Source organism: Vulpes vulpes, chromosome 2, assembly GCF_048418805.1.
Source record: "Vulpes vulpes isolate BD-2025 chromosome 2, VulVul3, whole genome shotgun sequence".
Taxonomy (NCBI): domain Eukaryota; kingdom Metazoa; phylum Chordata; class Mammalia; order Carnivora; family Canidae; genus Vulpes; species Vulpes vulpes.
In genome coordinates this window covers 40,299,456-40,321,443 of record NC_132781.1, presented here as the reverse complement: position 1 = coordinate 40,321,443, position 21,988 = coordinate 40,299,456, and the positions used below count along the sequence as shown (strand labels likewise).

The 21,988-nt window shown below is 53.8% G+C and overlaps 2 protein-coding genes across 4 annotated transcripts in view; one reads left to right on the top strand and one right to left on the bottom strand.

Annotated features, from left to right (window-relative positions):
- The first annotated feature begins 344 nt into the window (after positions 1-344).
- CDK5R1 (cyclin dependent kinase 5 regulatory subunit 1) lies at positions 345-16,616 on the top strand. Of its 3 annotated transcripts, none has more exons than XR_011999741.1 (3): positions 345-482; positions 853-3,675; positions 15,517-16,616. XR_011999741.1 is itself a non-coding variant. In XM_072747723.1 (2 exons), the coding sequence occupies exon 2, from the start codon at positions 990-992 to the stop codon at positions 1,911-1,913; it is 924 nt and encodes a 307-aa protein (XP_072603824.1). In that variant the 5' UTR covers positions 345-482; positions 853-989; the 3' UTR covers positions 1,914-4,711. The 3 variants fall into 3 exon arrangements, 1 of the variants encoding a protein (XP_072603824.1); XR_011999740.1 differs by lacking the exon at positions 15,517-16,616 and adding an exon at positions 3,883-4,711; XM_072747723.1 differs by lacking the exon at positions 15,517-16,616 and having other exon boundaries at positions 853-4,711.
- MYO1D (myosin ID) overlaps positions 6,021-21,988 on the bottom strand; it is a 326,946-nt gene continuing 310,978 nt past the window's right edge. Inside the window, exon 22 of the mRNA XM_025996152.2 lies at positions 6,021-8,364. Coding sequence (XP_025851937.1) covers positions 8,208-8,364 — 157 coding nt within the window. The 3' untranslated portion in view covers positions 6,021-8,207. The remainder of the gene's footprint in view (positions 8,365-21,988) is intronic.

The window sequence follows — 21,988 nt, the reverse complement described above, 5'->3', positions numbered from 1 at the left end:
CGGCGTCCGAGTCCGGGTCCTAGATGGGGCGCGGCGACTAGAGGCGCTCGGGCCCTGGCCGCGTCCCTGGCCGCGTCCCTGCCCGCACCGCGCACGGCTGGCGCTGAGGACCGCGGCGGCCCGGCCCCCGGCCCCCGGCCCCCGGCCCCGCCGCTGGAGCAGGCCAGCCCCGGCCGTGCGTGGGCCGCGCGCGCGCCCCCGACAGCGAGGCCGCCGAGGTGCGCGCCCGGGCGGGAGCGGGCGCGGGCGCGGGCGCGAGCGCGGGAGCGCGGCGGCGGCGCAGGCGGCGGGCGGCCGGCGGGGGGCGGGGCCGCAGCGCCTGCAGAACCTTGGACAGAAGCTCCGGAGCCGCCGCCGCCGCCGCCGCCGCCGCCGAGCGCGAGCCCCGCCGAGCCCCGCCGAGCGCCGGGACCGCGGGCCCGAGCCGCGGCGCGCATTGCGGAGGGAGGGCGCGGAGCGCCGGAGCCGCCGCCGCCTGCCCGGTAAGCCTGCGCCTCGCGGCCGCCCGCTGCCCCCCGAGGAGCCGGGGCCGGGGCCGGGGCCGGGGCCGGGGCCGCGCGCGGTGTGTCGAGGCGGGGGTCCCCCGCCGCCGCCGCCGCCTCCGCCTCCACCTCCTCCGCCTCCACCTCCGCGGGCGCCGGGCCCCTCCCGCTGCGGTCGGGACGCAGCGGCCGCGGAGGCGGGCGGGGGTGCCGCAGTGGAGGCGGCCGGGCTGCGGCGCGGGGGCGCGGGGGCGCGGGGGCGCGGGGGCGCGAGGCCGGGGCCAGGGCCGCGGGGGCCGCCTCGGCCCGGGTGGCGGAGCGCGGCGCCGAGCCCCGCCCGGTGCTGAGAACCATCTTGTTTTCCACGCAGATCCGAGGGGGCAGCCGGCGCCCCCGGAGCGCCCCCGCCTCGCGCCCCGGACGCCGCGGGCCCGCTGAGCCGACCGCCTCCGGCCGGCAGGCTGGGCGCGCAGGGGCGCGGGCCCCCGCCCGGCGCGCAGCGGCACCATGGGCACGGTGCTGTCCCTGTCCCCCAGCTACCGCAAGGCCACGCTGTTTGAGGATGGCGCGGCCACGGTGGGCCACTACACGGCCGTGCAGAACAGCAAGAACGCCAAGGACAAGAACCTGAAGCGGCACTCCATCATCTCCGTGCTGCCCTGGAAGAGGATCGTGGCCGTGTCGGCCAAGAAGAAGAACTCCAAGAAGGTGCAGCCCAACAGCAGCTACCAGAACAACATCACGCACCTCAACAATGAGAACCTGAAGAAGTCGCTGTCGTGCGCCAACCTGTCCACGTTCGCCCAGCCCCCGCCGGCCCAGCCGCCCGCGCCCCCCGCCAGCCAGCTCTCGGGCTCCCAGACCGGGGTGTCCTCTTCTGTCAAGAAGGCCCCGCACCCGGCTCTCACCTCCGCGGGGACGCCCAAACGTGTCATCGTCCAGGCGTCCACCAGCGAGCTGCTGCGCTGCCTGGGCGAGTTTCTCTGCCGCCGGTGCTACCGCCTGAAGCACCTGTCCCCCACGGACCCTGTGCTCTGGCTGCGCAGCGTGGACCGCTCGCTGCTTCTGCAGGGCTGGCAGGACCAGGGCTTCATCACGCCGGCCAACGTGGTCTTCCTCTACATGCTCTGCAGGGATGTCATCTCCTCCGAGGTGGGCTCGGACCACGAGCTCCAGGCCATCCTGCTGACCTGCCTGTACCTCTCCTACTCCTACATGGGCAACGAGATCTCCTACCCGCTCAAGCCCTTCCTGGTGGAGAGCTGCAAGGAGGCCTTTTGGGACCGCTGCCTCTCCGTCATCAACCTCATGAGCTCCAAGATGCTGCAGATCAATGCCGACCCGCACTACTTCACACAGGTGTTCTCCGACCTGAAGAACGAGAGTGGTCAGGAGGACAAGAAGCGGCTCCTCCTGGGGCTCGATCGGTGAGCCCTGTAGCCCGCATCATGGCTCAAGGATTCAATTCATTTTTAAAAATTTATTATTAAGCAAATCAGATTTTGTGTACAGTACGTGTCTAGCAGAGCCACCGAGGGCCTCTTCCTTCCCACCTTCTCTCCTTGGGGTTTTCTTCAGCCCTGCCAAGAACTCTGGGCGCTTTTGAACTCCCGAACCTTGTGCAAAAACCCAGAAGATGTGTTCAGAGCCACCCAGGCCACTGACTTCTCAACTTTGGGGAATTTGAAGGACTGACCTGTCTCTGCCACCTGTGCCCTTGCTGGACCAGGGCAGGTGAGGCTGCCCGCCACTCCTGGCATGGGAGCCAGAGAGGGGCCTCTGGCCAGTTGGCCCTGGGGAGCCATTGCTGTTGCCGGTTGGAGGGCCTTTCTTGGCTTTTGTTTTGGGTCATCTGTTCTCCCAGAGGCCTGTGGAGCTGGCCACCCTGACCGAGCCACGAATGGGGTTGTGAGGCTTGGTGCCCACCACCCTGGGACAACTCGTCGAGGAGAAGCTGCCCTGGTACAAAGATTGTGTCCTGTCGTTTGACCATGCACCACCCTGGTTTGCTCTTTTTTCTTTTATTAGGGAGAAGAGTTTTCCTTTAGTGAAGACATGGAACTTGCCCCCTGGCCTCCTTACCCCCTGCTCCCAGCCGTGTTGGTAGTGTTGGTTAATGAGCTGGTTTGACTCATTACGTTCTTTGATTTGGGGTCCCAGCTAAAGGGGTGGGGTGAAGCTAGGGACAGCTCCTTTCCTGGGCGAATCTTTCCTTTGACTAATGCAGCTTACTCACCCTGTGGCGAAGGCCAGGGCGGCTGCAGGTGCCCCTCACCGACAGCCTGCCTTCTGAGCAGGTGGGGTCGTCGTGCCTGAAACCAGCCAGTGCTCACCTGAGGGCTAAGGCCTCTTGCTGGTGCATGACATTTGTTCCTGCAGAGCCGAGGTGATGTCGGGGACCAGAATGATGGGGTAATGATGTACCCACCCCCACCCCCCGTCCCCAGCCCTGTTCATTTAAAGCTGTTTCCAAACAGTTCAGTTTCTTCTGAAGACAAAGCCTTGCCCTGCGAGGCCCAGTGAGACCACTGGATCTTGGAGACAATTCCAAGGCCGGAGTAGCGCTCCTCATGGCTTCGGAAGCCTGCCATTCTGCACCTGATCATTTGCAGCTGCCGATTTGGGTTTCCACCTTACCTTAGTGGCTGTGAAAAACACACGACATGTACTTAATCAATTTCCTTTTTGATTCTCCCAGATTGGTGGCTTGGGACTTGGGAGAGGACCAGGAGAAGGGAGCGAGTCTTCCTCTGTGGCCCGTCACTCCAGCTTTGGGGAATAAAGGTCAATGTGAAGATGCCCTGGGGAAGTCTCCCTTCCAGTCCCAGGGAGGGGGGGTGGCAGGGGGCAGGCAGGGGGTCCTCTGACACAGGATAGGTTCTAGGTGGCTGCTGGTTTCAGCAGAAGCACTACTGAAATTCACACGAGAGAAAGCTGTGAAACCGGGGTCTCACTTTAAGAGGCCTGGAGCGGAGCTGCCGCTTCCCGGGGAAGGGGAGGAGGGCCCGCCCGGGGCTGGGATGGCGATCCCTCGCCCCAGCTGCGCTGAGCCCTCCCTGGGCTGCCAAATAAGCTGAGGCGGAGCTGGAAGGAACCTCGGCTGCTGCCACAGACTTGGCCGCCACGCCTCTATCTCGGTGGGAGCTGTCACCCAGCCCGTCTGTTCAGATCCCGCTGCCACGTGTGACCTGAGGTAGGAGGCCCTTGGGGGGCAGCGGGGCCCAGAAGTGGGGAGGGAGGTTGGGGCGCAAAGTCTCAAGAGGAGGGGTGCGTGTCTGTAGTCACTCACCCGGCGGCTGAGCTTGGCCTGAAACCCCACGCTCCGGCCGCATCCCCAGTATTCCGGTTGTGTGTTTTCCTGCTCTTTCTCCGTATTTTATTTTTTTATTTCTTGGGGGAGGGGCCCATTTCAGGAGCGGCTCAGCGGCTCGGGGCTGAGGAGGTCAGTCTCTGGCTCCCCCGGTGAGAAGCCGGCCGTGGCCTCCTCCCTGCCCTTGTGCTGGTCAGTACCGGGTGCGGGAGCTGATGGACTCCAGCGTGCGGGCCCTGAGCCCATCTGACATGCTGCTATGAAGACTACTTTTAGAACAATGATTAAAAGAAAAAAGAAAAAAAAAAAAAAAAGAAAAACTAACCTACGGAAAAAAAAAAAAAAACCCAACCCCTTTATTCTTTAATTGTTGCGTTTACAGTGATATTGTGCATGCGAACCAGGAGCATTTTGTGTCTTAAGAAAAATAATCTTAGAACAGATGGCTGTGAACCTTACACCCGTGCACAGAACAAGTCACAGGAATAGTTCAGGATTTGGTTTTTCTCTTTTTCTTGTAAACCTGAAGGGTTGATCTATTCTTTCCATGCAGTTATTTATTAGAATTTAGTTCTGTTCCAACAGTTGTTAAACTTGCAATGAAAAGAAAACGTGCCATTTTTCCCACTCGGAATTATTCATAGGCTGTATATTTGAAACTGCTAATTACACGTGCGGTGTATGTTGGTTCTTAGTGCAATTCGTTCTGTAGTTATCCTTTGACCAAACCGTGGGTATTGTTAATATTAATTTATATTTGTCTCATTTTGTATGTATGTGTAGTGTGTTTGTAAGTATGTGTGGTTTATAATCTGACAAGGTCATGAAGCTCAGTTTGGCTGTAATTTAATTCCCTTTCCCTTATTTTTATTTATTTTTGTACTGTGCTGATTAAATAAAATGCACTGACCATCCATTACATAGGCCTCTTTTTGTGGGCACGTCATTCATGAGCAGGCTGGGGGCCCCTTTTATAAATGATTCCTGTGCTGGGAACATAATTGGATTTGTATCGTGGGGGAGGGGAGGGGCGGTGGGGGCGGAGGGGAGGGCTGGGCTCTGGGAGAGGACTTAACCGGTGCGTTCACGTTAAGGTGATTAAGAGAGAAGCTCGGGTTAGGTCAGCAGGTTAAGTCAACTCGGGCTTAGCTGGGCGGGGGTGGGAGTTGCTCCGCAGAGGCTCCGTTGACTGGGCCTGGCCTGGCCGGGCTGGGTGACTGGGACCTGTAGCCAGGGGGACAAGCAGGCCGGGGCACGGCCCCGTGAGGCCTGGCGCAGTGGCTCCTGCAGGGGCGCCAGGCCTCAGGCCCCACAGTGGAGCTTGGCTCTGAGGCCGCTGCCCCCGCGTAGCCTAGGCCTGGCTCTCCTCCCCAGCGCCCAGCGCCCAGATGCTTCCTCTCTGGCCGGCGGGTGTAGAAGGGTGTTCATGTGGCTCAGCCCTGACAGCTTAGCTCTGTGCGGGTTTCCAAGAGCGAGAAATCCAGCGCCGGGGCTCCCGAATAAGCAGCCACACCAGCCCATAGTGTGGCAAGGGTGGGGTTCCCCCCACTGGCTGCGCTGCCGGTGGTCTGTGCCTGCTCCTGCCACCAGCCTAAGCTCCTGGGTCTCGGGTAGTGTGGCCTTGAGCCTCCTGGCCCCGCACTGTGATCGCTAAGAAGGCCTCTCCACCCAGTTGGCCCTTGGGAGCGGTCAGCTTTGTGATCAGGGCCACTAGCTTTCAGGGCATGTCCTTTGGTGTGGGTCAGAGTAGGTGCACTGCACATCCTTTGCCACCAATGATGGTGACCCGGTGGCCCTTGAGTGCTGGGAGGCTCTTTCGTCTCGGCGGGGCCTTGCTTACCTGCAGCTCTACCCCTCCCCGAGAGGTCCAGATTCCTCTGGCTCCTTCCCTTGCCACCCCTTTGTCCCCAGCCAGCCAGCCTGGGGCAAGGCCACCCGGCCTCTGTAGGCATCGGTGACTTCAGGCCACCGGAACCGGAACGCAGTGAACTTCACGAATCTAGCGGACAGACCTCAAAATGATGGAACAAAGTGCTTGATTTAACGCCGCCTCCCGGCCTCCCTACTGCTTGTGCCTCACCGGCTGTTTCATATTCCTGTTCAAAAGCCCCCAGTAAATTATCCTCCATTTTACCTTATTTGCGCTTCATGCTCCCTCCCATCCTCTGGGACAACAGCTGACTTTGTGTATAGTTCTCAATTACAGATGAGCAGGATACCTTTAAAAATGAGATTTAATGCTTTATTGCTCTTGATGGTAAATCAAAATATGCTCTAGAAATAAAGTTAATTTAATGGAAAATAGGAATAAACGCAGCAAACCATACCACTGCATTTAATTAGATCAAGAGAAACACTTTGTTGCCTACAATCACTGCGTCCTCCTGCTCACCCCCGGCCCCCTGGAAGCACCACTGAGATCACACCCTCAAATCTTACTCCTTCAGGTGCCACGTAATGGGACTTCTTTGAGGACATCATGAAAAAGTGCTTGTGGACTGGCCCTCGGCTGGAAGCCCCTCTGCTGGCCTGAGGAGCCACAGGCAACCCCGGACGGCTGGAGGGAGGACTCCAAGGCCCACTGCCTCCCCAGCCTCAGAAAGGCAAAGGCACTCATTTGGCATGTTCCATTTTGGAGCATCTAAAACATACATGTACATGTCTCTAGTGTAAAGCGACAAGTTTGGGGAAATGAGTGGAAAGGAGGCGCCGTTCCAGTTAGGACGGTTCAACTAGTGTCAAGGTGATTGGCAAAATTCTGTTGCTAGACCAGGCCAACGGTGCCTCTGGGCTGTGCAGGCAGCCGACCAGGCTTGGAGAATGAGGCGGGGTTTCTAAGGACAGGATGTCGAGAGAGGATTCTTTGTTGCAAATTGCACATGGTGCAAATGTTTCCTGGGCCCTGGGAAGTTGGGGTGCGGATGAGACCCTGCTGTTGGGACTGCACGGGTGTCAGCCAGCTGGCCGTGTCAGGCACTGGGCCAGGCACAGAGGAGCTGTGCTCAGGCACTTGGTGTGTTTTGCAGAGTCAGGGTGGCAGGTCAAGAGTGGGCGGGGTGGCGGGGGGAGAGCACGTCCCTCTTTTGCATCCTGCCAGTCTCCCCCTGAGTCATGGGCTCAACCTTAGCCCCCTCCCCACATGGGGTATCCCAAGTCTCTCCCATTATGGCTCCTGGCTGGGAGGCCTGGGCTGCTCAGGGGCTTGGGGCAGCGTCCTCAGCTGAGGCTCAGGAGCACAGCGATCTCAGGATGACATCTGAGGCTCCATGCTTTCCACTGGGCACAGACTGGCAGGGCGGTGGCACTCTCCTGGCACGAGGCCTGCATTGGGCCCCAGCTGCAGTGGCGAGGGGTGTGTGTGTGTGTGTGTGTGTGTATACGTGGGGGCAGGTGGGCATCCTGGCCTGGCCTGCAGTGCCGGGACCCCCACTCTGTGTCTGTCACTCTGCCCCTCTGGCCCTGGTCCCCATTCTCCAAGTGTGTATGAAACAGAGGTGTCAGAAGGGAAACTTCCAGACCCCCGAATACTCCCTGGCCCTACCACTCTGGTTTCTTATCGGCGCTTGGACATGAGTGTGGGCACAGGAGACACGGTAACCACTGAGCAGCTCTGCGACTGTGCACACGAGTGTGCTACACCCGCGGGCCCAGGCTGTGTAGTAAGGAAGATGGCCCTTGGAGCACGTGCTCTGCTTTCTCCCAGAGAGGGGGCCTGCAGGCCTGGTGTGAGGCAGGCCCTGGGCATAGATGCTCTGCCGGCTTCTGGGCTGAGGGGCCAGCCCTGCTAGTGACCCTGCTCACCTGATGGCCTTGGTTAACTGCTGGGGGTGAGGGGCTCCACTGAGGAGCTCTGAGCCAGGTCACCTTCAGGGAAGGGGTGGCAGGCTGCCCTCGCAGAGAGAGCAGGGCTACATCCCCAGCTCATCTCTGCCAATCTCCTCCCCACCCCCCAGGGGAGCATGTTTTTGGTTGGGGAAACTGCATCCACCCCTTGCAGGGTCAGTTGCTGGTCCCTGGGTCAAGGCTCACTGACCTGACCTGGCAAATGGTGCGGCTTGGGGAGGCGGGGCGGTGGCGGCAGGGGCCTTCACTGACTGGAGGCACCATCACGTTGCCTCTGTGATGAGCTATGGTCTGGGCGTGAGCTCAGGGTCTGTGGCAGGACATCAGGATCTTTGGTTTGTTGAGTGAGGACTGGAAAATTGGCGGGGGGAGGGAAGGACGGAGACCAGAGGCAGAAAGCCAGCAGGACAACCTCAGGGGAGGAGCCTTGGAGGAGGCAGAAGGGGGGCTTGGCCCCAAGCACGGACCCTGGCGAGCTGATTTCTAGCGGGCAGTAGCGGGGAGTCGGCAATTTAGACCGGGCCCTGGAGGTGGGGCGGCCCTGAGCGCTGGCGAGGCCTCCCCTCGGGCTGTCAGTTCCCCGGCACGCTGAGGATGAAGCCAGAGCGGTTCTTGGTGAAGTCGGGCTCGGGCTGGTTGAGCCGCGTCTCCACGGAGACCGTGCACTTCTTCCCATGCAGGCTGCACTGCACGGGGTTGGTGACGTTGACTTGGAGGTGGCGCTTCTCACTGGAAAACCAGAAAGAGAAAGACCAGACAGGCGGTTAGCAGGCAGCCAGAGTGGGGTGAACTGCCCTGGCAGCGCTTGGGGCCCGCTGTGTGCCGAGCTCCTCCGGGCCTTGCGGTGGCCCAGGCGGTGACCCCGGAGAGGGCGAGGGCAGCAAGGGCCGGCGCTGGCTGCAGCCTCGATCCACAGGGATTGGGGCTGACGCTGGGTCGCTGGGCCTGCACCAGGCCTGCCGCTCTCTGGCCTGAGGCCAGGTCCCCAGTCACCTGGGCGTTAGAGGCAGCAGGGGGCTCGTGGTCAGGAGGGGCACAGGCTTCTGATTCAGGGCTACCGAGCAGTCCGTGGAGCAACAGGGAGCCTGGGAAGGCACGTCTAGGGGTGACTGGAGATTCTTGCCCGTGGACTCTCCTGGGTGAAAGGTCTTCTGGGTATCCTGCCGGCCAAAGGGCCCAGCCGTGGGAACTGGGGCTGACCCCCGCTTTCCCAGCACCGCGGGCAGGCCCTCTCCGACTCCAGGGATGCTCAAGGCCAGCGTGGTGGTGGCTCCCTGTCACCTCCCAGTGTGGGAGCACCTGCCGAGGGCCGCCACACCGCACATGTTCCAGATGCCACCTGCTTGCTGAGCAGAGAAATGTGTGCAAAGTGGCAGGCACCTCCTGTGCGCTCACACACGCTAGCACGCTCCCGTGCCACACTCTGGCTTGTGCCCCTCGGCTTTCTCGGAGCCAGAGGTGCAAGGAAGAGGGCCTGCGGTGTCACTGGTGGCCAGTCCGGCGGTGCACTTGACCCTGCTGCACCCAGGTGTGTGCGAGGTGCCTTCTGGGCACACGCTGGCCTGACAGGAGTTGCGGCCCCTTGGACGGACATGGGGCCCAGCGTGGGCTCTCCTGGGCTCCATGCTGCCAGGGGGCATCCCCGCACCCCTCTCCTGCCTGCCTTCTCCCTGGGTATGTCCCGGAGACGGATGCTGGAGCGGGAAGAGACCCGTGGTTATCACTTGTGGGCATCAGGTACCTAATACTTAATGTCTTGTCAGCTGCAGCTAAAACCTTGGCTTAGACAGCTATTTTTAACCAGACTTGGACATAAAAATAGAGTCCACCAAAGGCAATGACTCAGGCAGGCTCTGTTCCCGGGGGAGCCAGGGCTGCTGTGCAGGGTCTCGGTGTGGGGACCTGCGACCATGGTCTCCACTGTCCTGCCGGCCCACGGCCAGCAAAGCCTCTGCACCGTGGCCCTGCCTGTACCTGGTGATGCTTCCGGGACTCGGTACCTGCACCTTCCTGAGTTTGTCACCTCTTTCTCCTCCTTGTCACCCTGGCACCACCTCCGGGTCCCCCTGAGCTGGAATCATATCCCCTGGAGATGCCCCCATTCTGAGCCTGGCAGAGGCCTCCCTTTTGTCCTGGCCTCCTGGGGGGCATGTGTCCTTCCCTCAGTGCCCTGCTGGGGACAGGCCCAGCCTCCCAGTCCATATCTGCGGCCCCTCTCCATGGTACCCCATTGTGCACACAGTGGGTTCTAGAGTCACCTGGGGGCCTCAAAGTCCTCGGGAAAAGGCTCTAAAGGGGCCATATTCTAAACACAGGGGTGGGAACGGGACTCCCCAGCTACCCCCACCTTCTTGCATTTGTACCCTTTGAGACACACTACTTTCAGTCGGGTCCTTCTGACTCCAGACCCTCCTTAGCCCTGAGTTCAGTGTCCACAGAGAGGGCCCCTGACTGCACCTTGCCGCCTCCTTTTGGGCTCTGGGCGTCTCTAGCATCTGCTCAACACTCTTGGTGCAGGGTTGAGGCTGGTGGGAAACCAAAGAGGAATGAGAGGCTAGAACAGATAACGAGGTAACAGTGGCCCAACTTCACCTTGAACATGGAGCTGCCGGGGTGGGGGTTGCAGGATAGAAAAGCCACAGAGAACCAGTGCTCCAGTTTGCTCCTCCCCACACTGGGCTGGCCATCATTGCAGACAAATGGCCTTTATCAAATCACATTCCTTCATTTTGCAGGGGATGATGAGAATATTCTGGATGCATCTCTGCTAGCCTTCCTAGGCAGCCTCAGCACAGGTACAGTCTCTGCTTCTAGAATCTAAGTCCCTGGAGGGCTGGCTCATGCACTGCGGCATGCATGTGGGGATGCCCCCTGGGTGCTGATGGACAACACACACACTTTTAGCTGGGCTGCTCTGGGCTGGCGGCGCGAGCGTGGTGTGCAGCCTCATGTCATCTGCTCTGCAAACTGTTCCCTCCTTTCAACACAGCTCTGCCAGCTTCAAATATGTGTAAATGCTGGGCACAGTTGGTTGGGATCCTTGTAGGGCTGAAGCACACCCAACCCATGAAGTTCATTCCAAAGGGAAAGTGGCCAGACAGCCTGTAAAATGGGAGGGTTCTACAAGGGAGACTTGCCCCTTAGCAAGGAATAGCAAAGGAATATTCTGTACTGTCAACTTAAGTGACAGTCCTTGCCTGTGCTCCTGCTCCTTCCCTGATTCCCAGCCCGTCTTTATGGAGTGCTGTGGGGTTTGGGCAGAAGTTGGGGGGTGAGAGGCTACATGGGATGACTTTAGAACAGAACAGTGTGCGGCTGGAAGGAGAACCAGTCTTCTGGTCTCAAGAGCTGGGCTAAGCAACCTCTGCTGGTGCCGTCCGCACACAGCCACCGATAGGTGACAGAGAAGGATGATGTGGATTGAGTCTGGTGGCTGCTCCTAAGTCACACATAAAATTATATACCACATGACCCAGCAATTCCTTCCACTCCTGGTATACCTGAAAGCAGATGTTCACACGTGTACCAGAATGTTTACAGCAGCATTATTTACAATAAACAAGAGATCGGGGACGCCTGGGTGGCTTAGTTGGGACGCCTGCGTGGCTCAGCGGTTGAGCATCTGCCTTCAGCCCAGGGCGTAATCCCAGAGTTCTGGGATCGAGTCCCACATCGGGCTCCCTGCATGGAGCCTGCTTCTCCCTCTGCCTGTGTCTCTGCCTCTCTCTGTCTCTGTGTCTCATGAATAAATAAATAAATAAATAAAATATTAAAAAAAAAAGAAACAAGAACTAGAAATAAGCCAAATATCTATTAACTGATGAAGGGACAAAGTGGTCTATCAATTCAATGAAATATTATTCATCCATAAAAAGGAAGTGCTGACACAGGCTACAACATGGATGGACCTTGGGAACACGCTAAGTGAAAGAAGCCAGATATGAAAAGCCACATATGGCATAATCCCACTTATATGAAATGTACTATAAATACCCAAATCCTTAGAGACAAAAACAGAGGAGTGGGGTGTGGGGGGATTGCTTAAAGGGTATGGGGTTTCCTTCTGGGATGATGAGAATATTCTGGAACTAGACAGTGGTGGTGATTGCACAGCATTGTGACTTGTACTAAATGTGACTAATGGTAAATTTTTGTGCATTTTACCACAATAATACAAAAAAATGGGTTAATCTAAAGATGCCTGGGTGGCTTAGTCGACTGAGCATCTGATTTTGGTTTTGGCTCAGGTCGTGATCACAGGGTGGTGGGATTGTGACTGCATGGGGCTCTGTACTCGGTGCGGAGTCGGCTTGCTATTCCTCTCCCTCAGCTCCCCCCCACACTCATGTGCACGTGTGTGCACTCTCTAATACAATAAAAAAAATATTTTAAGATTCTATTTATTCATGATAGAGAAGCAGGCTCCATGCTGGGAGCCCGATGCGGAACTCGATCCCGGGACTCCAGGACCGAGCCCTGGGCCAAAGACAGGTGCTAAACCACTGAGCCACCCAGGGATCCCCTCTAATACAATAAAATCTTAATAAATAAGAGCTTTGCCCTCAAACCGTGTTTTTTTCTCATTTCAAGCTCAACCAAAATGGTTTTAAGACCAGCAAGGGGTTTCTTTGTTGTTAGGAAGGGGTTTCTTGTGCCTGTTTTGGAGACACACCAGTAGCTGGGTACGAGTGGCAGACAGGAAGTGGACACTCCAGGAGGATCAACTGGCCTCTCTTGCTGGAGCTTCACCACCCCAGAAATCTTTCTACCTTCCTCATATTTTAAAGAAAAGAAGGCAGATTTTATAGATGGAGGCAGCATGTCTTCTTCTGATGGCATGCCAAGCCAAATGACAGCTGCCGTTGGAGGCTGGCTGCAAGGGGAGGGGTGTTTTCCTCCCCATCTTCTGTTACAGGATTTAATGGCTCAGCAAACTCTGGAATTCGGGGACTTTCATCTTGTTTCATCTGTTCCGAGCCATCATTGCAGGCAAATGGCCTTTATCAAATTACGTTCCTTCATTTTGCATTTAGAGTCCTGTCCTCATTAGAGAAATCTGTGGGTAAATGCAAGACCTGATCAATGGGCATCCCCATGTGAACCCTGTGTTTTTTGTCAGTCCTGCACAGAATGGGGCAAGAAAAGTCTCTGTGGGAGCTGAACTGGCCCAGAAAATGTTCCCTCCTGTCCAGCTCTGCTCAGCTGGGATTAGGAGACTCCCACCCACTGGCCTCCATGCAGACTAGGATGTGCAGAAATGAGTGGGACACTATCTCAGTGGCGTTGCTGATTCCCTGCTGGAGCAGTGGTGACCCTGTTCTGATAAATGGACTCTACAGGGGAACAGAGGGGGTGGAGTGCAGTGCAGTGCCTCGGTGAGCACGTTCTCTGGGGGCCGGCGAGGTGCTCCCGAGAATGTGAGGCTAGTGCAACATGCGCTCTCATGTTTGCACACAGGATGTGGTGGGAGGAAGCTCGCCTTGCACCGAGCACAGGCAGGTTGTAAATAGATACCTCTCCAAGTGATGAGACGTGTAGTAAGCACTTCGTGATGGACCAGAGAGTCAGGCCATTCTCTTTCTAGGCACCCCTAGGACACAAACGAGTAGGCTTGGGTGCTCGCCAAGGACATGCTATAGATGGGACATCTAGAGCTCATGTGTGCAGCTGTCTCAGTGCGTTTTGCTTCAGGAAGCAAGCCCCTCTACTTGTGTCAAACCACAGGAGGCTAGTCTTTCAAAATCCGGCTTTAGGAAATGCTACTTCTGTTTCTGTTGGAGTCGAATGGGTACTTGGGGCGAGGTCACTTCTAAAACGAGTCTAAGAGTTCAGTGCCCCATGGTGCTGAAATCAGGGAGGAGTGTCCCATCTCCTGGTCTACTGAATCCTGTTTGGGCTTGCTGCTGGTAAGGGATGGGATCACCATTTTTATTTAGAAGATAAAACTTCCCTTGTCACTACACGGCTCTTGACAGGCAGCTTGTCCTGAGGCCCTGGCCCAGCCTGGCACCTGCCTCTGCATCCCTGAACTGAGCCAGCATACAGGAGGTCCAGTGGGCAGAAACCCCATGTACCCTACTTGTGGCCCTGCCTCTGCTCTCTCCTCGCCAACCACCATCACTCATTTCTCCATTCCTCCCTGGCCTACTCTTCTCTTGGCAACTATTTACTGAGCACCTACCCTGGCTGGGCCCCAGGCCTGAGCTCAAGATACTCTCATTCTTATTCTTCTTCTTCTTTTTTTTTTTTTTTAATTTTATTTTCTTATTTGAGAGGGAGAGAGAGAGAGACAGACAGACAGACAGAGCATGAGCAGGGGGGAGAGGGAGAAGCAAACTTCCTGCTGAGCAGGAAGCCTGGTGCGAGGCTAGATCCCAGGATCCCAGGATCATGACCTGAGCTGAAAGGAGACGCTCAACCGACTGAGCCACCCAGCTGCCCCAACACTCCCATTCTTGCCAGGGTGATGGGCAAACATAAACACCCTGTGAGGTGCATGGTACACCTGGAGGGAGTCACCTCAGCTGGGGTGCGATTCCAGAGGTGGTGATGTCTGCGATTGGCACATCAGGAAGGAGGAGGACTCCCACAGGAGTATTTGCATTCTTACTCCTTAAGTATTGTTTTATCTGTTGTGCTTTTCATCTCAGACATTATCCTACAGCAGTGTCAGCCATGCCTGCAGTTTCAGTGACCATTATCCAATCAGTATCCCCATCCTAGCCTGAGGTCCAGCACATATCTGCTGCCACCTACTAGACAAATCCCCTGACTTGGGTCTTTTTTTTTTTTTAATTAATTAATTTATTTATGATAGTCACACAGAGAGAGAGAGAGGCAGAGACATAGGCAGAGGGAGAAGCAGGCTCCACGCACCGGGAGCCTGACATGGGACTCAATCCCGGGTCTCCAGGATCGTGCCCTGGGCCAAAGGCAGGCGCTAAACCGCTGTGCCACCCAGGGATCCCTGACTTGGGTCTTCATGGGGTCGAATGCTGAGCTCATCCTCTTGGCCCCTTCCCCAAAACTGCCTCTCTCCTCTTGTCAAGCCTATGATAGCCAGAGTGGTCATCATCTGCTTGGTCACAGAGGCCTGAAAGCCAGGAGTCAGCCTGGATCTCTCTTCTCCCCCCATGGCCCACAACAAGTCACCAAGCTCTGTTCACTGGGCCTTTGCAGTCTCTGTCCACTGCCACAACTGCAGCTCAGAGCTCAGCCCTGATGAAGCCTCCCAACGGATTCCTCTGTCTTCAATTTGCCCCATACCCCACTTCAAACATGTCTTCCACATTGTCATCAGAGAGATCTTCTCAAGGCACAGAAGGATCCTGTCACTCCTCTGCTAAAATCCCTTCAGTCCCCAGAGCTTTTGAGAACCGCCTGCCCCCTGGGCTAAGCTGGCTGTTCATCTGTGTCCACGGCTCTCTCACAGCTCAGAGTGTGCAACCGTGCTCTGCAGGTTCCAATGACATGATTGGAGCTGACAAGCTTCCCTGACGGCTTATCAGTGTCTAGAAATGTGAATAAAATTCCACAGAAAGAATATTTAAAATCAAAGTGGAGGCTGAAGGAAAGAAAGGATAATCTCTGGGAGTTAGAAGGAGGGAGGGGGACACGAGGCCATTGTGAGAGGGAGGGTCTAGCAGATGGCAAGCCTGGGGACATGCTGGCTTGAGCAGGGGTCATGCCTGGGCCACACTGGAGGGCACTGGGTCTGAAGTCTGAGGCTGAGCCCCGCCAGGCTGCTGGATCTAGAAAAATGTCATATGAGTCTGCCTTCCAGCCTGACAAAGTGGCAAAGGAATCCCTACGTGGGGAAACACATGGTTTTCCAGTAAAGACCTGAAGCCTCAAGCTCTCTTCTCTTAATCTCTTGAACAGCAACCCCTTACCGGTCACCAAAGGCAAAGAGGAAACCTTAAGAACACCCAGAGGGAAAAGACACATTACTTGTAAAGGAATAGTAGGCCTTCTCATCAAAAGTGAGAAAATAATGAAAACAGACTCTTCTGAACATTTAAGGAAAATAACCATCAGCCTAGAATTCCATACCCAGCCAATCATCTGAGCATGAGGATGAAATGAAGACTTTCTCAGACATCAAGCTAAATCTAAATGTACATTCACTGTAAAAAGTAGTAACAAATGAAAATGACTAACTCTGGGGGTTCAGTCGAACACTGATCTAAATACAGTCCTGGAAAACAACATGACAGATGGAGTGGTGATCCTCAGGGAGGCACTTAGGTTCTTGCATCGGAGAGGTGTATGGGGACACTGATGGACTTTTGACTCCCTAAGACCTGCACAAGCGTGAAGAAAATGAACTTACGGTAAACAAGAATGCTCTACTGAAATATACAACTCTGGAAAAAGTGGAAGCAAGTGGGAAAGAAACTCTGCTTCATCTACTGCAAGGCAGAGGCACAAAAGAACAGCTAGGAAGAAATGTGGGAACAAGAAAACACCAACGTGGATGTGCGAACCCCTGTTAAAAGGGACTTCTCAGATTTAATTTAGAAATGCAGTGCCATGCTGTTTGCCTGAGATCCATCTAAATCAGTGCGACAAGGAAAAGTTAAAACAAAACAGGCTGCACAAGGCAAATATGAATCACAAGAAGGCTGGCAAAAAGTGCTGCTGGGGAAAGCACTCACTGAATAATTGTTTTCTTTTTCGGGGAGTAGTTCAGCTGGAAGGTACCCATGAAACGTCTACCGTTACAGAAAATGATCTTAATACGCTTTCCTAAAACACATGGAGACCAGCAGACGACATGAAGAGAACACAGATTTGAACCCAATTCATAAACTTGTGTGTATGTGTATTCACTGTGCTCAACAATAGAGCACCCACCAGAGAAGTGACACTGTACACACAGCGCAGGCACGAGACCATAAAAGGAAGTTCACAAAGTACCTAAGAATCACCATCACACAGACACCAGCTTCTGACTATAATACAATTAAAAAAAAAAAAAAGGTGAATACAGGCATACCTCGGAGACACTGCAGTTTTGGTTCTAGACCTCACAGTAAAACGGGTCAAATGACTTATTCTGTTTTTCAGTGCATGTAACAGTTAAGTTGATCCTATGCTGTGGTCTGTTAAAGTGTGTAATAAATAGCATTATGTCATAAAAAACCCAATATACACACCAAAAGAATGCTTTATTGCTAAAAGATAATAACCATCATCCATCATCTGAGTTTTCAGTGAGTGGAATCTTTGCTGGTAGAGGGTCCTGCCTTGATGTTGATGGCTGGATTGATGATCGGGGTGCTGGTTGCTGAAAGTTGGGGTGGCTGGGGCAGTTTCTTAAAATAAGGCAATGTGAAGCTTGTCTCTTCCTTTCAGGAATGAGTTCTCTGTAGCAGGTGATGCTGTTTGATACCATGTTACCCACAGTAGGACTTGTCTCAAAATTGGGAGTCAGCGCTCTAAAACCCTGCTGCTCCTCTATCACCTAGGTGGATGTCCTATTCTAAATCCTGTGTTGTCCTTTCAACAGTTTTCACAGCCTCTTCACAGGAGCAGTTTCCATCTCAAGAAACCACTTTCTTGGGACGCCTGGGTGGCTCAGTGGTTGAACCTCTGCCTTTGGCTCAGGACATGATCCTGGAGTTCTGGAATCGAGTTCCACATCAGGCTCCTGCATGGAACCTGCTTCTCCCTCTGCCTGTGTCTCTGCCTTTCTCTCTCTGTGTTTTTCATGAATAAATAAATAAAATCTTTTTTTTAAAAAAAGAAACCACTTTCTTCACTCATTTGTAAGAAATAACTCCTCTTCTGCTCAGGGGTCATCATGAGATGGAGGCAACTCGGTCCCATGCCCAGGTTCCATTTCTAATTCTAGTTTTCATGCTGTGGCCACCACATCTCCACTCAAATCCCTCAAAGTCCTCTGTGAGGGTAGGAATCAACTTGTCCCAAATTCTTGTTAACATTTTTTTTATTTTTTAGATTTTATTTATTCATGAGAGACAGAGAGACAGAGAGAGAGAGGCAGAGACACAGGCAGAGGGAGAAGCAGGCTCCATGCAGGAAGCCTGATGAGGGACTCGATCCCGGATCAGGCCCTGGGCTGAAGGCGGCACTAAACCACTGAGCCACCCAGGCTGCCCAACATTGTTGTTTTGACCCCTTCCCACAAATCACAATTTTTAAAAAAGATTTTATTTATTTGAAAGCGAGAGAGAGGGAACAGCAGAAGGAGAGGGAGAAGCCGACTCCCTGAGTAGGGAGCTTGATGTGAGACTTAATCCCAGGACTCTGGGACCATGACCCGAGCTGAAGGCAGACACTCAACTGACTGAGCCACCCAGGGGCCCCAATCACAGATGTTCTTAATGGCATTAAGAATGGTGAATCCCTTCTAGAATATTTTCTATTTACTTTGCACAGATCCACTAGAGGAATCACTATTTGTGGCAACCAGAGCCTTCTGAAATGTATTTCTGCAGTAATACTAGAAAGTTGATATTACTCCTTGATCCATCTCCATCAGGCCTCTTGGGTGACCAGGTACATCATTAGCGAGCAGTCATATTTTGAAAGGACTCTTTTTCTGAACAGTAAATCTCAACAGTGGGCTTGAACTATTCAGTAAATGATGCTGTAGACAGATGACTGTCATCGAGGCTTTGTTGTTTCATTTATAGAGCACAAGCAGAGTACATTTAATTCTTAAGGGCCCTAGGATTTTCAGAATGGTCAGTGAGGTTCAACTTAAAGTCACCAGCTGCATTAGCCCCTAACGAGAGAGTCAGCCTGTCCTTTGAAGCCGATCACTGACTTCTCTCTAGTTCTGAAAGTCCTAGATGGCATCTTCTTCCAATAGGAGGCTATTGGGTGTAGCCACCTTCATGAATGATCTTAGCTAGATCTCCTGGAGAACTTGCTGCAGCTCCTGCCCCAGCACTTCCTGCTTTGCCTTGTACTTTTCTGTTAAGAAAATGGCTTCTTTTCCTAAGCCTCATGAAGTAACCTCTGCCGGCTTCACACTTTTCTTCTACAGCTTCCTTACCTCTCTCAACCTTCACAGAACTGAAGAGAGTTGGGGCCTTGCTCTAGATTAGGCTTCAGCTTAAGGGAATGTTGTGGCTCATTTGGTCTTCTGCTCAGACCCCTAAACAGCAATAAGGCCGTTTTGCTCTCATCATATGTGTGTTCACTAGAGGAGGACTTCTAATTTCCTTTTTTTTTTCTTTAAGATTTTATTTATTTATTCCTGAGAAACCGAGAGAGAGAAAAAGAGAGAGAGGCAGAGAGGGAGAGGGAGAGAGAGAGAGGCAGAGACAGGCAGAAGAAGGAGAAGCAGGCTCCATGCAGGGAGCCTGACGTGGGACTCGATCCCGGATCCCCAGGATTACACCCTGGGCTGAAGGCAGTGCTAAACCGCTGAGCCACCAGGACTGCCCCTAATTTCCTTTAAGCACTTTTCCTCTACGTTTACAACTTGGCTATTTGGTGCAAGAGGCCTAGCTTCTGGTCTGTCTCAGCTTTTGATAGGCCTTCCTCAGAAGCTGAATCATTGCTTGGTTTTTGATTTACAGCGAGAGGTGTGTGACTCTTCCTCTCACTTAAACACTAAGAAGCCATTGCAAGGTCATTAACTGCCCTAATTTCAATAGTGTTGTGTCTCAGGGAGTGGGAAGCCTGCAGGGGAGGAGGAGAGACATGCAGTGGAAGGTGGGGGGACAGCTGGTCGGTGGGGGGGGGGGGGGTCAGAATACATAACATTTATCACTTAAGTTTGCCCATGGACTCAGTTTCTAGGGCCCCTAAAGCAATTACAATAGTAACATCAAAGATCACTGGTCACAGGTCACCATAATAAATATAATAACAATGAAAAAGTTGGAAATACTGGGAAAATCACCAAAACGTGAGAGACAGGAAGCCAGTGCTGTAGGAAAAGTGGTGCCATGAGACTTGCTTGACGCCAGGTTGCCACAAACCCTCAATCTGTAAAAGCACTTTCTATGAAGTACAGTAAAGCAAAGCCCAGTAAAATGAGGCATGCCAGTGTTATAATATAATAGCAAGAAAGCATATAGTATGTACTTAGTGCTTTATAAATATCAACTTGCAACATCCTCATGACTGTATGAGGTAAGTTCCATTTTCAGAAGAAGAAACATGGCCCACATAGGCTAAGTATCAGCCAAGGTCACACAGCACCGCCAGAATTTGGACCCAGGCATCGAGGCTTGAGTCTAAGCCTAAACCTCTATACATCCCGCTGCTAAAATAGTCCCTAGAATATACTAGTGAGCTGTTCCTGTTATTTACTATGTGCTTCTGAGCACAGCAGAGCGGAGGAGTTTTCATTCCCCTGCCGAGAGCTCCTACTGCAGTGTCTAAGACAAAACAGGAGTTCCATAAATGTCTAAAGAAAGAATAGTATTTCTTAAAAGACGAGACTGAGAAAGTAGCTGGGACTCACTCTGACATAAGACACCAACCAGAAGACCTGGGGCCAGCCTGGAGCATCATCAAAACAGGATCGCTGAGAAGTGAGCTGGTTAGGCTCTTGGGCATGCATGCCCCTGGCACCTCGTTCTGAGTGAGGGTCTATTCAAGCATAGAGCATTAGGGATGCTCACCATTCAGGGGATGCTTTTCAGCACAGAAGAATTGCTTTGTACAGTGACTCACTACCTTGCTTGGTAAATCCAAGCTTTCCCCTGTTAGGTGTTCCTGCCCCACTGCTAATGAAGTTCTCGGGGAAATAAACACATGTGGTAGGCTGACAAACGCTTGGACCGATGGAGTTTAGAAACATATATACATATATACACAGATATGTGCCGGCCAAGGCCGATACTGCTTAGTAGCGTACCTTGTGTAGATGCAAAGGCATCTTTGACTGGGGCAGGGGAGGCTGAGAATCATCATGCATTCATCAAGAACCTGCCATGTTCTGGCACTGGATGGAGCCTTTCACTGCTCCCATCACCCCCTTTAATCCTTACCAAACTTTATGAGGCGCTGTGACTGCAGCCGTGCTGTGGATGAGGACAGAGAGGCTTGGATGGGTCAAGGAGCAACTCCTAGCCGCTAAGTGGTGAGGCTAGACCCAGGCCCGGGGGATCTGTCTCTGGAATGATGCCCCCGTCCACTGACTCCCATCTGTTCAGTCCTCACACCGAGATGCTCTCTTAGTGCTCGTGTGGGGCAGCCTGGCTGCAGCAGGGATAGGATTCTTTCATCCCTGGTGCTCACGAGTCACAGTCAAAAGCATTCAGAATCCGCTGTAATGCGACCAAGGTTTGGACGGTCTTGCTGTGACCATGACCCCCACTTTATGTGCACTTTCACTTCCTGGGCATTTACTTCTTCCACTCCTTGGCCAGAAGACGGCTGATGTTGCCAGGCACAGTTGCTTCCAGGCAGTCAAAGAAGGGGGCATGTCGTGGTGCCTGGAGAGTTGCTGCACTGTCCTGACTATTCCCTGGTGCCTACTGGTGTCTAGCCTTTCCACCAGGAGTCCCTGAGGAGAACTGCTGCTCCCTGGACACTCCTGGTTTCTGTTTTTGTCATCCAGAAGGTTCCTATGCTCTGTGCATTGGCAGCTATCCCCTGGCCAGGTGGAGGCAGCTTGGTGCCCCTCTGCCCCTGCCCCGACCCTGCTGCAAGGCCAAGGGCTGCTGCTTGCCTTTCTGGTTTGTCTCTCCCTCCTGCCATCAGAGTTGGAGGTGGTGAGAAGTGATTCCTTCTGCTTTATATATTTGGAATCTGGACTCTTCATTTAAAGGGTGTATTCCGCGGTCCCTCCCCAAATGCCCAAATTAATGCTTTATGCCAGGGGTAATGAAATCTTTCAAAACCAAACTGTAAGAACAAAACCCACAACTTCCTCAAATATGAAGAAAGAACAAAAAACAGCAGCAACGAGACAAAACCCTACCAAACCAAACAGAAGGCCTACCACAAAACAAATGGGGCAGCGGCCATGACCAGAGTGGCCTTGCAGGCTGGGTCCCGGGGATGCCCGGGCCATGTTGCGTCTGTCACAAGAGGCCGAGGCCTTGGGGAGACATCTGTCCGAAAGCTCCTGTTCTCTGCCTTCTCCTTCAGCTTCTCGTCTTGGTGCTTGTGTTCTGAGGGGCTTGATTTTACCAAAAAATAGCTGTTTGAGAGTTGTTGTTTTAACATCTTTGCTGTTTCCTGCTTACATTTCTACTTCTCCTATCTTGACACTTCTGTTAACAGCACCTCCAAAGTTAGCACCATCTGTGAATGCTGGTGCTTATTTTCTACTCACATCATTAACGAACGTGCTAAGTGAGACCGGACTGAACATGCCCCAGGACCCACATCTTCCTCTGAACAGATGGCTTCTAGTGGT